This window comes from Ictalurus punctatus, chromosome 6 (assembly GCF_001660625.3).
Source record: "Ictalurus punctatus breed USDA103 chromosome 6, Coco_2.0, whole genome shotgun sequence".
In the NCBI taxonomy this organism is placed as follows: domain Eukaryota; kingdom Metazoa; phylum Chordata; class Actinopteri; order Siluriformes; family Ictaluridae; genus Ictalurus; species Ictalurus punctatus.
Genome location: NC_030421.2, coordinates 24,651,074 through 24,665,707, shown reverse-complemented (window position 1 = coordinate 24,665,707; position 14,634 = coordinate 24,651,074). Strand labels below are relative to the sequence as shown.

General features: G+C 39.7%; 1 protein-coding gene across 5 annotated transcripts in view; it reads right to left on the bottom strand.

Moving 5' to 3' along the window:
• osbpl6 (oxysterol binding protein-like 6) overlaps positions 1-14,634 on the bottom strand; it is a 60,116-nt gene that overhangs the window by 2,986 nt on the left and 42,496 nt on the right. For 4 of the 5 annotated variants that reach the window (XM_017470838.3, XM_017470841.3, XM_017470840.3 and 1 more), the window contains 9 exons: positions 14,331-14,418; positions 11,063-11,316; positions 8,609-8,746; positions 6,662-6,725; positions 6,031-6,109; positions 5,289-5,433; positions 5,045-5,189; positions 4,812-4,938; positions 2,761-2,883 (listed from right to left, as the gene is read on the bottom strand). In XM_017470838.3, coding sequence (XP_017326327.2) covers positions 2,761-2,883; positions 4,812-4,938; positions 5,045-5,189; positions 5,289-5,433; positions 6,031-6,109; positions 6,662-6,725; positions 8,609-8,746; positions 11,063-11,316; positions 14,331-14,418 — 1,163 coding nt within the window. Of the gene's footprint in view, positions 1-7; positions 130-2,760; positions 2,884-4,811; positions 4,939-5,044; positions 5,190-5,288; positions 5,434-6,030; positions 6,110-6,661; positions 6,726-8,608; positions 8,747-11,062; positions 11,317-14,330; positions 14,419-14,634 lie in introns of all 5 variants that reach the window. The other variant, XR_001813000.3, reaches the window with a different exon arrangement.

Below are 14,634 nucleotides of genomic sequence, written 5' to 3'. Positions count from 1 at the left end.
TGCGCACCTTGGGTTGCTAGCGACCCCATGACCTCATCCGTTATCTCCTCAATATTCCTCAGTCTCAAACTAGCAGCATTCAATTAGTACATCGTTCTGTAACGTGTATCTCAATATGTCTTCTGTAAGCTGTAGCACAATATAAAAATATATTTCACTTTATAATTTCTACATCAATTTGTGTTAGATAAGTGTTAACTGCAATTCAAGGTGATGAGGGAGACATTGCACTGTTGGGTCCTTGAGCAAGGCCCTTAACCCTCAATGGCTCAGATGTATGAATGAGATGAATCTAAGTCGCTCTGGATAAGGGCGTCTGCCAAATATCATAAATGTAAATGTAAAGTAATGAGTGGCTGGCAAAAGCCCCTTGAATTTGAAATAGCCTGAACCTTGTACTGAAAATCTCATTTTTCTTTTTCTGTATTGAATAAGATACACTACATGGCCAAAAGTCCGTGAACAAACCTGAACATCACACCCATATTTGCTATTTAAACATCCCTTTCCAGATTCAGTCCCTCTTTGCAGTTATAAGAACCTCCACTCTTCTGGGAACGCTTCCACTAGATTTTGGAGCATGGCGTTGGGGATTTGTGCACATTCAGCTGCAAGCACATCAGTGAGGTCAGGCACTGACGTCAGGCGAGGAGGCCACTGACACTGTGGTTCCACAGAGAAATGTCTGACAAGGGCACCGCCGCTCCTATACTTATCCTCAATATAAAATCCAGATGAATCTGCAAACTGGAAACACCCCCAAAATCCTATACGCATTCACGCCTTTCCCCATTAAACTGACACAATAGCACAAAACAAGCTAAATCTGGATGGTCCGTATTTGCATACTGAAGCAGCTCGAATATTTTACTTTTTTTTTTTTTTATGGGTGACTATACCTTATGGTGTAACAATAGTCGTCTGTCACATGTTCAGTACTACAGTGAGGGAAAGAAGTATTTGATCCCCTGCTGATTTTGTACGTTTGCCCACTGACAAAGAAATGATCAGTCTATAATTTTAATGTTAGATTTATTTGAACAGTGAGAGACAGAATAACAACAAGAAAATCCAGAAAAACGCATGTCAAAAATGTTATAAATTGATTTGCAGTTTATTGAGGGAAATAAGTATTTGACCCCTCAGCAAAACATGACTTAGTACTTGGTGGCAAAACCCTTGTTGGCAATCACAGAGGTCAGACGTTTCTTGTAGTTGGCCACCAGGTTTGCACACATCTCAGGAGGGATTTTGTCCCACTCCTCTTTGTAGATCTTCTCCAAGTCATTAAGGTTTTGAGGCTGACGTTTGGCAACTCGAACCTTCAGCTCCCTCCACAGATTTTCTATGGGATTAAGGTCTGGAGACTGGCTAGGCCACTCCAGGACCTTAATGTGCTTCTTCTTGAGCCACTCCTTTGTTGCCTTGGCCGTGTGTTTTGGGTTATTGTCATGCTGGAATACCCATCCACGACCCATTTTCAATGCCTTGGCTGAGGGAAGGAGGTTCTCACCCAAGATTTGACGGTACATGGCCCCATCCATCGTCCCTTTGATGCGGTGAAGTTGTCTTGTCCCCTTAGCAGAAAAACACCCCCAAAGCATAATGTTTCCACCTCCGTGTTTGATGGTGGGGATGGTGTTCCAGGGGTCATAGGCAGCATTCCTCCTCCTCCAAACACGGCGAGTTGAGTTGATGCCAAAGAGCTCCATTTTGGTCTCATCTGACCTCAACACTTTCACCCAGTTGTCCTCTGAATCATTCAGATGTTCATTGGCAAACTTCAGATGGGCATGTATATGTGCTTTCTTGAGCAGCAGACCTTGCGCGCGCTGCAGGATTTCAGTCCTTCACGGCGTAGTGTGTTACCAATTGTTTTCTTGGTGTCTATGGTCCCAGCTGCCTTGAGATCATTGACAAGATCCTCCTGCGTAGTTCTGGGCTGATTCCTCACTGTTCTCATGATCGTTGCAACTCCATGAGGTGAGATCTTGCATGGAGCCCCAGGCCGAGGGAGATTGACAGTTCTTTTGTGTTTCTTCCATTTGCAAATAATCGCACCAACTGTTGTCACCTTCTCACCAAGCTACTTGGCAATGGTCTTGTAGCCCATTCCAGACTTGTGTAGGTCTACAATCTTGTCCCTGACATCCTTGGAGAGCTCTTTGGTCTTGGCCATGGTGGAGAGTTTGGAATCTGATTGATTGATTGCTTCTGTGGACAGGTGTCTTTTATACAGGTAACAAACTGATATTAGGAGCACTCCCTTTAAGAGTGTGTTCCTAATCTCAGCTCGTTACCTGTATAAAAGACACCTGGGAGCCAGAAATCTTTCTGATTAAGAGGGGGTCAAATACTTATTTCCCTCATTAAAATGCAAATCAATTTATAACATTTTTACATGCGTTTTTCTGGATTTTCTTGTTGTTATTCTGTCTCTCACTGTTCAAATAAATCTACCATTAAAATTATAGACTGATCATTTCTTTGTCAGTGGGCAAACGTACAAAATCAGCAGGGGATCAAATACTTTTTACCCTCACTGTAACTCCTGATACAGTATTTAACCATAAAAACACACTTTACGAGTTTACTTTTCACACACACAATAAGACCGTGTTCATGAGTGTTCTTTATATGTTAGATTACATCTGATTACACAGTGAATGAAGATTCTACATATTGAATTCCTACAATACATCCTATATACTACAACTAGAATTAATGTGTCCAGAAAACAAGGTGTGATAACACACTCACTTAAAAAAGCGTGGCTGATGTTTGGTGTTGCTTTCTTCGTGCCACTTCCTCCTCGCCCGCTGAAGCTCCTCAATCCTCTGTTTCTCAGCTGCAGCTAACTCCAGCTTCCCCTCCTCCAGATACCTGTGCAAGAGGATAAGATGGTGTGGTAGAGCTCAGTGACCGTCTTCCATCAAGGTGTTAAATTAATATTATAACCTGCCTCTTTGCAGTCCTGAGCTCACCATAGGCTCAAACCAGAAACCCAGAAGACCTATAACACCTTTAACAATGTAAATTTTCCAGAAGTCAAAGGTTTAGGAATTCAATCTGATGAAAAATTGTGATGTGATGCTTGTCTCCTCCAGAAGATGGCAGTAGCATTTCTGCAGAATGCATCTTTGACTGCAGAGTAATGACTCATGAGAATGGGAGCTCCTATGTGAGTAGGAGTGTGTGTGTGTGTGTGTGTGTGTGTGTGTGTGTGTGTGTGTGTGTGTGTGTGTGTGAGTGTACTGGTATGGTCTGAAGCAAGTGTTTGTACGTATGAATATTTTAAGGCAATCAAATTACAACTGCTGGTTGCCACAGTTTCACTGGTTGTGCAATATCCACACAAATGATGATACAAGCTAGTTACAGAATATACAGTGGAGTCCAAATATCTGAGACCACACTGAAAATCAGTTTGTTTGTTTTTTAAATTCAATTAAAATAGGAAATAAACAGAAGATTTTTTTTTTTTTTTTTTTTTTACATGTTTAAAACAAAGATAGTAAATGTTCAATATCTTGAACATGTCATCTGTAATATTCTGCACTATTTCTAGGTCCCTATTTCAACAGCAACTTTGTTTTACACTGACCATGTTAACTGCTTTTACAAAAAGTCAGATTTTCCTCATGCCTAACCTCTTCTACTGAAGCATGTGTTCACTCCAATGGATTTGATCTAAAATGGATCATTTTGCACACATTTGTGGAGTCATGTCATCTTGAGACCACATTGTCTTTACGATCAGAGATGAGTGGAGTGAAAAGACAACAATCAGTATGTTTACATGGACAACAATAATCTGATATTAACCTCATTAAGACAATATTCTGATTAAGAAACTAGCATGTAAACAGCGCTTATTGATGACCTTAATCTGACTAAAGTCATACTCGAAGTAAACAAATCGAATTAAGACATGTGGGGTATTCCTGTTTTAGTTGAATTATCGATGTGCATTATAGACACATACACACCTTATTCACACTATTAAAGTCATGTGGGAGTTTTCACCACATTTTGTAACATGACACACACACACATGGCAGTGCTCAACTGACGGCTGAAGCCGCGTACTAACCTACTATATAGTAGGTGAAATACATGTATCTCAGCTACTATATAGTAGGTAAGTACGCGGTTTGGGACGCAGCCCACGGCTTCAAGCAGTCGTCTATTTGTATGTATAGCATGACAAGTAATTAACTGCACTTGAAGCTTCTGTAAAATTAAAAATGAAACACCCAAAACTGTATACGGTACCATAACGAAGACCAACTGTATGTCGATATGTGAAATTCTGGAGGGAACTTCGGACGGTGTGGCGTGGGGAGGTAATGACGTGTGCCGTTAATCGATCTATTTCTATAACATGTAAAACCTGAACATGAAAGGAATAGCCTAAAAGCAACTCATGTAAATTAATTAATTTAACTTAATCAGGATATTGTCTTATTCAGAATAAGGTCAATAATTAGATAACTGCTGTCCATTTAAACGTAGTCACTGAAGCAGACAGGTGATGAGACACAGACTGATCTGATGGACGTAATGTGCTTGCGGTACTCAAATACCGATGCTGGAGCTCACTCGCTCACACTGAAAATGAATGCTCTCTGTCCACTTTGTCACGTCATGTCCCTGCTGGGATGAGCTCAGGATTACATGTGGGGGTTAGTGTGTAAAATATAAATATTATGACACTTCAAATAGCATTTAAACAGTGAAATCCGTTCTGTGAGTGTTTTTGATCTGTTTTGAGGTAAGTACACTTAATCTGTGTGTTTGTGTGTGTATACCTCTGGTCTGGTCGGAAACGAGCATCTGTAGGTGGCAGCAACTCCCTCATCTCCGGACAAAGCTCATTCAGCTCAATAGCAAACCTGGTAAAGCCGTAGTAGAGCTCATAGTCTGTAGGCATCGAGCCTGAAAGTAAACATTTCAAACGTGCACACAGCACAAAGATCAAATCACGTAATTCACTAATGTGGCATTTTACGAAACAATATAAAGTGCATTCGATTCAAAATACCTGGTCTCCAGATACACCTAGCAGAGGGTGGTACACCACAGTAAAGACCTTCATGCCATTTCCCAAAGAGCCTGTGGACCACCTTCCCCTCCTGGTCCATCACAAAGCCCTGCACCTCATTCACATTGGAGCTCCAGTAGTTACCCTATATGCACATGCAAGCATACATAAGGAAGAAAGAAATGACAGACAGGGAAAGCAACAGATAAAGACAGATGTGAGAGAGCGTGTGCTGGATGAATACCTTGATGAAGGTGAGTTTGCAGATGCAGGCACTACTCTTGGTGTTTCGGATTGTGATCTCTCCATAGTGCTCGATCCACCTTCTACCACTCAGAATGTTGTGCACACATGTGGTCACTTTATTCCATTCATAATGATCACCATAGCTATAAACACAAAACATACCAATTAGTCTAAAGCCGGGTGCACACTGTGCAATTATTAATAGTCATTTGCGACTGTTGCTTGTCAGACTCTACGAACACAATCCCGGCTGTAAGCCGTTTCACACTGTAGGATCTCAGCTGTCATTAATATCAGACTGTACGACAGTCAACACGTCAAAAACGGACGCACGCACGCAAGAAGACTCATACGGAGTAGGAAAAGACATACTACAGGACTGTGAATCAGATCTTCTGACACTGTCAGAATTTAATTGGAGGAAAAATGTTATCGCAACGACTGTCAGCTGTCAGGGAACACATCAAACTAGCATCAAAGGATTATAGGAATCTTTTAGGATTCTCAAATTTTGACCAAATCGTGGCCAAAATCGTACAGTGTGAACCCGACTTAAGGCTCAGTAAGACTAACATCCAAGCCTTTGAGGTCAATCAACAACAAAACATTTATTCTTGAAACAGAAAACACTGCTGCAAGGAAATTTACTTTACTTTCACTGTTTACTTGAATACACATAAAGTAAGTAAAAAAAATAAAATAAATATATATATTTATATATTAAAAAAAGGTTTTTGTACCTGGGAAGCATGACATTTACGATGCCAATGGGGAGGATTTCCATAGACTTCCCCCAGAACTTATTCTTCCATCTGACATCTAATGAATTATTACAAACACACATTTGTCTTATTATCCTTGTGAGGACGTTACACTTATATAATAATTAATGCAGGTAATTAATATTATGCCTACCCTTAAACATAACCCTAAAATCTGTAACCAAAAGGAAAGCTCTTGTTTATTTTAATTCTTTTTTTCTTTTTCTTTTTTTAAATAAAAGCTGGAATTTTTTGTTTAAAAAACAAAAAACAAAAAACTGTCAGACATTTGGGACATTTGGTCCCCACCAAGATATAAAAACATGCCCACACATAATAGTCAGGAGAAAAAAAAACCTCATCATCCTTGCCTGCCAGTGACAATATGACATCTTGGAAAAGCACACAGAAACCTGGAACCTGAGGTGTACTGTACTAAGTTTACTGTGAGCACAGCTGGGAAACTCTACGGCTGATTTTATGTCCAGTTCATGATACATGCAGAGAGAGGCAGGATGGTATAGAGAGAGAAAAACAGAAGAAGAAAAAAAGAGAAAACTACCTGGCTAATGAATGGCATAAGCGGGAAAACAGAATAGTTCAATCTTACCTTGCCAGAAGGTGAAGTTTTTGGACTCACAGTGGCAGGCAGAGACTGGGGGGTGGTGGCTCACCTGAACACAGAAAAAATACACAAATGAGCCAGAGGAGATTTTGAAATTTCCTCATATGTTCTACATGAAGCCTTTCATGACCCTTCCTCGTGAAACATTTGAGAGAAGCCAAAAATAGATACTGGTCCTTAATCCAAAAATAATCCTAATGTATTCACAGTGTATGAATCAGACAAATTGTGCGAGAATACAAAATAAATATTCTGGTGAATTTGATTTCTGACATTTGTTTGTTTTTATAGCCTGACTTTAAAACAACGATTGCAATTCAGAAGATTTATGATTAGAAAAAAAAAGAACATTCCGCAACATGCTCTTCTCAACAAAATCACACATCCTGTTGCTTTAATGCAGTATAATCTCAGAAAAGTTAGCGAAGTTGTAGCTGAATCAGATATTCAGCTTTCATTCAGTACTTTCTGTATCATTCCTGGTCTCCTTCTGCATTCAGTAGTGAGGCAGCGAGGGAAAATATCAAACTGGCTGCCAAAAATATCCAACCCAAAGTGGTTCTAATTCTTCAACAATTACTTTTCTCCTCCAAGATGCGTTATCAGGAGGGGTTATTCACAATATTCAGGCTGCGAGTCATTGCTCTGGACGCTATATGGAGTCCCTGCTGCAAGAAGTCAGGTTTACAACAGATAATATAAATCGAGAGTTAGAATTAAAGTTATGAACACCTCGATACACATCAGAGATTTTCCCACTCGATCAGCATAATATTTTGCACACTCACATCACATTCGCACACACGTACACTCACTGTCCACTTTATTAGGAACACCTGCACGTTCATGCGGTTATCTAATCAGCTAATCGTATGGTAGCAGTGAAATGCATAAAAGCACGCAGATACATATCAAAAGCTTATGTTAAGGTTCACATCAAACATCAGAATGGGGGAAAAATATGATCTCTATTTGACTTTAACCGTGGAATGGTTGTTAACGTCAGCCAAGAACAAGAATCTAAAGCTATCATGGGCACAGACTCTTCTAATCTTCAATGGTCCTGTTTGGTCTGGACCCATGATAGCCTCAGATTCCTGTTCTTGGTTGACAGGAGTTCCTGATGTATCTGCTGTTGTAGTCCATCCACCTCTAGGTTCTATGCTGTATGCATGCTGAGATGCTTTTCTGTTCGCCACGGGTGTAAACAGTGATTATTTGAGTTACTATATGTTTCCTGGCAACTCAACGCGATCTGTGCATTATCACCCACAGAAGTGGCACTTACTCAATGCTTTTTATTTTTCGCATCATTCTGTGTAAACTCTAGAAACTGTTGTGTGTGGAAAATCTCAGGAGATCAGCAGTTTCTGAAATACTCAAACCAGCCCATCTGGTACCAGCAACCACGCTATGATCAAAGTCACAGAGATCACGCTGTTTCTAAATTCTGCTATTTGATGTAAACATTTACTGAAGCTCTTGACCTGTATCTGCATGATTTTATTGGCTGATTAGATAATACCATGCATGTGCAGGTGTTCCTAATAAAGTGTACAGTAAGCATACACACGCATACTCCCAGACACACTCATACAGAGGATAGAAGTCTGCTGACAAAGGTCTTCTGCAACTATGCAGAGGAGATTCTCTACCAGAGGACAGGAGCTTTTTATGGCCTTGCGCATGTGTGTTCACAAAACCAGGCAGACGCACACACACACAGAGATGTTGCATAATAACAGCAGAGCTGTAACAACAACATATTTCTCTCCGTGAATTTGACACTGGTTCTAAATGACTTACTTTACATCATCGTGATTTGCTGCTTGCACGTTTGACAGCTGTGTTAATGTGGACCGTATAACTGTGTAGCCTGTGAGACAGGAGTAAAAAAAAAAAAAAAAAAAGCACAAGCTGAAGATGCCTTACCTGTTCAGAGAAGAAGCAGAAGCCCTTGTCTTCTCGGATACATTCGTACGTCTCTCCCAGTATGGGGTTAAAGGGCTTGCTGCCTGCGCGGTAGTATGTGGAGGAGTACGCTGAGACAGCAAACGCAGCTACCAGCGCCTACACGCACATTAGCAGGAGATACACACCATACACAGTCAAGCAAACCGTTAAAGGAAATTACTGCTGACAAGCACACTTGACTGAATGACTATAAGAAAAGAGGCGTTCAAGGAAAGAAAAACACACTTAAGAAATCAACTGCGCTCTAGCTCATAAGGAGATCTGTGTTAAGGATCCTGAAGCTTGTGAATATCTGACATGAATCTTTAGTTAAATGTCACCTTAAAGGAAACAGCATGTAAAGTGATTTAGTGTGTGTGAGGGCCATAGAAGCTGAAATGAGGATAAAATGAAGCTGAACAACTTTAATGAGGCCAGAAGATACTTCAGAGAACATTTAGTCCCTGAATATGCGCGCACACACACACACACACACACACACACACACACACACACACACACACACAGCCTCTTATTCCAGGAGTACTGTACGTACTTACTTGCTGTGGGCAATATTTGTTCCTCCATAAGGTCCTTGTCCTTATTTTATGCTATGGTAGGTTGAACGATTCTATAAAGTTTGTAGTTGTGGGATAGTTTGCTGTTGGACATGACCTATTCTAGCAATTTATACACATTCTGGGCCAATACAAATGGAAGAGTTGAGTTAAGCAAGTATCATGAGGAGTCGATAATGACATTGCACAACCACAACCCAATATAAATGGGCAATATTATAACTCAATAGTTATCTAAAGAACTGAATTATATATGGCATGTTGATTATTGCAATAAAATTAGGAACACCACCAAGGGCTACTTTAGTGTAGCTGTAAACAGACGACTGCATTCTCAGCTCATCCATTAAACATGGGACTGTCTTCTTTAAAGAAGAGTGCAAGTTAAACAAAACAAGGGCACAGTTCATTCATTCTAAAACTCAAAACAGCATAATGAAAGCATGAAAATGTACACTGCGTATATTATGATTTAATATATAATATACTAAGTATATTAGTATATTATATATATATATATATATATATATAGCATAATATACTAAAATATAGTATATTATGATTTAATATATAATATACTAATATGCTATAAGATAGCAAATTACCTCAATTTGCTATCTTATTGACTACGTTTACATGGACAGCAGTAATCTAGTTATTGACCTTATTCTGATTAAGCTTACATGAGTCGCTTTAAGTTTAAGTTTAAACTTAAGATTAAGTTTACATGAGTCGCTTTAAGAATATTCCTTTCATGTTCAGGTTTTACACGTTATAGAACATAGACTGATTAACAGCACGTCATTACGTCCCCACGCCATGCCACGCCACGCCGTCCAACGTTCCCTCCAGAATTTCATGTGTCAACATACAGTTCGTCTTCGTTATGGTACCGTATACAGTTTGGGGTGTTTCATTTTTAATTTTAATTTAATTTTATAAGTGCAGTTAACTATTTGTCCTTCTGTACGTGCTAATAGACGACTGCTTGAAGTCATGGGCTGCGTCTGAGACCACATACTTACCTACTTTAAAGCAGCTGAAATACATGTATAGGTTTCGGACACAGCCGTACTCTCTTGCTTGCCGTCAAACAGTTGAGAACTGCCGTGTGTGTATGTGTCCTGTCGCAAAATGCGGTGAAAACTCCCACACGGTTTTAATAGTGTGATTAAGGTGTGTACATGTCTGTAATGCATGTCGATAATGCGACTAAAACAGGAATACTCCACATGTCATAATTCGATTTGTGTTTACTTCGAGTATGACTTTAATCGGATTAAGGTCATCAATAATCACTGTTTACATGCTAGTTTCTTAATCAGAGTATTGTCTTAATCGGGTTAATATCGGATCCATGTAAACGTTACTTTAAGTTGTGCATCCAATTTATTACATCATCATTTTCATCCCCAGATTTTTCAGTCTTGAAGGAAAATGCTTGTATTCAAAGGCAGTGGTCTAGACACAACAAAATAACTCTTGTCACAATAGCTCTACACAAGAAAAACCTGGAAACTTTGATGGTGGAAGCTACAGGAAAGTTTATTAATCTGAACGAGGCTGTCCAGAAATTCAGGTTAATCACACGGATAATCTGAGTCTCAATACACAGAGATTTCCCTGCATAAATATCAATCAAACGTTTGAACTCAAATAGCCAATTCTGAATACAGAGCTTAGCGAATAACTATTTAAAAGGTTAAAGAGGAAAAATGAGCCTATACTGAAATGACATTTTCTGCTTGGAAGTCTTACAGGCATGGAATATACGGAGCTTAATTTTCTTACTATGCTAAGTTACTCTAAAATACAGAAGCATTTTGAAAATGATAATGTGATATCTAGAACTCACCATGCGTTCGTAGAGATCATCAGTCTCGGCTGCTTTGTCCAGCAGCTCGGTGTACTCCAGCTCCTCACACATGTGCTGGAGAGTGTTAAGAGGCTCATTCAGCTCCACAGGCATGGCCACCTTAGACAGGTCTTTACCGATGTTGTTCCTCAGGATATTCCACAGGTTAATATTGGTGGCATCAGGAGATGGAGCAGGCAGACATGTACGCCTCCCGTTTCGAAACACGCCCCCGGCCACATCTCCATTCGGCACTGTGGGGATGAAATACAGGGAGAAGTGGTTATGAGACTAATGCCTGATTTACACCCGAGCATGCATTTCCAGCTGTTTGATCAAGATTGCATAGGATTAAACTACAGAAGCAAACGCATAAGTAATATATTGTAATCAGAATGTAGACAGATCAGCAGAGCGCCACAGCACAACCTGTCCACAGCATTTGACAGAATCAAGCTATTCCATCTTCCAAACATAGTAAATGATTCGAAAGAAACACAACCCTTTCCATGGCAGAGGAAAAGTAAAGCGTGTAAAATAAAATAATCTCAAATCCAACTGCGTCCAGCTAGGTTACTGTCCACACTCCACCTAGCTAGCACAGATCATTTGCATATCAACTGTGAGAAACACAATCTTAAACAAATAACAAGAATGTGCATAAATAACAGATGTTATTCAGACATATGACATATGAACCAGACACATGATATCACATGTTTGTGCAAGATGTAAATAATGTCTACAGTTTAATGCATATCTATTGGATATATTAAAAATACCACAAATGTCAATCAAAAATCTACAGAATAGGAGGACACTAGAACCCTTAGATTTTAATTTAACTCTGCTAAGCTGGATGGCTGCCTTGCTGCTCCCACAGCAGGGATACAATTCTCAAAATTAGTTTTCTTTCCTAACAGAGTGATTATTGGAGGTAATGAATGATACAGTAGGAGAGATGGCATTACACCTCAAAGCCAAGAGTTTAGGTCTTCTCCTCTTCTTCTTTCTCAGCCAAATAGATATTTTATATTGTATAGCCTATAGAGTGAGAGTGTATTCACAATCATGAGAACCCAGATTCAAACATAAAACACTTTATCTTCCAGAGATTATTCTGTCATACATGAGGAAGAGTAGAACTGAAGCATACGCAATATATATTACGATATCGGTTTTCCCATCATTTTCAGTCATGTCAAATTTCTACAAGGTGAAGAAGATTCCATAATACCCCTCCAGCAAAACATCTTTCAATTAAAGATGAATATACAGACGTGGACAAATTTGTTGGTAAAAAAAAAAAAAAAAGAACCCACAATTTTCTCTTGAATAACTTAAAACTGACAAAAGTGATTAGCATCCATCATTGTTTACTCCATCTTTAATAAAAATCAGACTTTGCTTTTATTTTTAATTTAACAGAATATTTTAAATAATAAAACCATTTAAAATGGCATGGACAAAAATTATGGTACCCTTAAACAAATATTTTGTTGTATAAGCTTTAGAGGCAATCACTGCAAACAAGCGATTTCTGTAGCTCTCAATGAGACTACTGCAGCTGTTAGTGGGTCGTTTGGGTCGGTTGCTCTCTTCCTGAGCAAACTGCTCCAGCTGTGTCAGGTTTGAAGGGTGCCTTCTCCACACTGCATGTTTCAGCTCTTTCCATAGATGTTTGATAGGATTCAAATCAGGGCTCATAGAACGCCACTTCAGAATAGTCCAATGTTTTGTTCTTAGCCATTCTTGGGTGCTTTTAGCCGTGTGTTTTGGGTCATTATCCTGCTGGAGGACCCATGACCTGTGACTGAGACAGAGCTTTCGAACACCGGGCAGTACGTTTCACTCCAGAATTACAGATTTCATTGTGCCCTGCACAGATTCAAGGCACCCTGTGCCAGACGCAGCAAAGCAGCCCCAAAACATAACCGAGCCTCCTCCATGTTTCACAGTAGGTATGGTGTTCTTTTCTCTGAAAGATTCATTTATACGCCTGTGGACATAGAGCTAATGTGACTTCTCAAAAAGCTCCAGCTGTGCCTCATCTGTCCAAAGGACATTCTCCCAGAAGCATTGTCGCTTGTCAATATGCATTTTAGCAAATTCCAGTCTTGCTTTTTTATGTTTTTCTTTCAACAGTGGAGTCCTCCTGGGTCTCCTTCCATTCAGCCAACTGTTGCTCAAAATGGTGCGATCAGAAACCGATGTACCTTGGAGTTCAGCTTGAATCTCTTTGGAAGATTTCCTTGCTCTTTGTCTACCATTCGCACTAACCTTCTGTTCAACCTGGGGTTGATTTTCCTCTTGCGGCCGTGTCCGGGGAGGTTGGCTACAGTCCCGTGGACCTTAAACTTCTTACTATTAGTTCCTGTCACAGGAACATCAAGCTGCTTGGAGATGGTCTTACAGCCTTTACCTTTAACATGCTTGTCTATAATTTGCTTTCTGTCCTCCTCAGACAACTTTCTCCTTTGCTTTTTCTGATCCATGTTAAGTCTGGTGATACCAAACGGCACAGTTACTACTTTTCTCCATTTAAATAGACTGAATGACTGATTACAAGGATTGAAGACATGTTTGAAATATCATTATAATCCAATTATTTATCATCTTCTCTAGGGGTACCAACAAATCCAGACGCTTTTAGAATATCTTTGTAGAATAAGCAATCATTTATCTCTTTTCACACTTTGTTTGCTTTACTCTATAACATACCAAAGGCATGCAGGTATGAATAAAACCTTGCTTTTTAATTTCATCACTTTTAAGAAGGAACAAAGCACTGTTTCAATGAGCAGTAATGGTACCAACAAATTTGTCCATGTCTGTAAGTGAGTAGAGAGTAGGGGGAACTATATTATGCAGCTTGATTGGATGACCTCTAGACAGGTCTAATAACAGGTGCACAATTAGGTTAGAATTGATAAATGAAAAATGATTTATCAGTGGGGCTGCATTTCTAGATTGGATTAGCTTTATAACATAGCAACACTGCTCACAGCCAATATCACAGCATTCAATGAGTAACCACGCTGGAGCAAAACTGAGCTTCTTGAACTGAATTAAAAGAGTTAAGAGAGATACTAAGAAAGACTATCTATTTATATATACATTTGGGTCTAAGTGTGTGTGAAAGAAGGCAGCACAAAAGACTGCCCTTAGATCATATTATCTGCTTTCTCTAATGGACGTGGGTGCTTTGGGTCAAGGATAAGAGTCAGAGAGGGGAAAAAGAGACAGACAAGGCAGGGGTAGAGCTTACTTTGTCTGGAAATGTTATCTGTTACGCTGGCATTGTCCTCTGAAATGTTATCGCTCACATCACTGACGTAAGACTCATCATCAGAGCCCTGAGGGAAGGGAAAGAGAGAAGGAGAAGGGTGAGGGACTGGTTTTAGTTATTTAGTTACCAATTTACTGACTCATACTGACATACTGACTCATTCTCTCTCTCCAGTGCTGACTAACTGAGCTTTTGCAGTGTGTTTCTATGTGTGTGCATGTACCAGGTCTGTTCTACTGGCACTCTGCAGTACTATCCAATGCAGCATTTTTAAGCTCCTGAA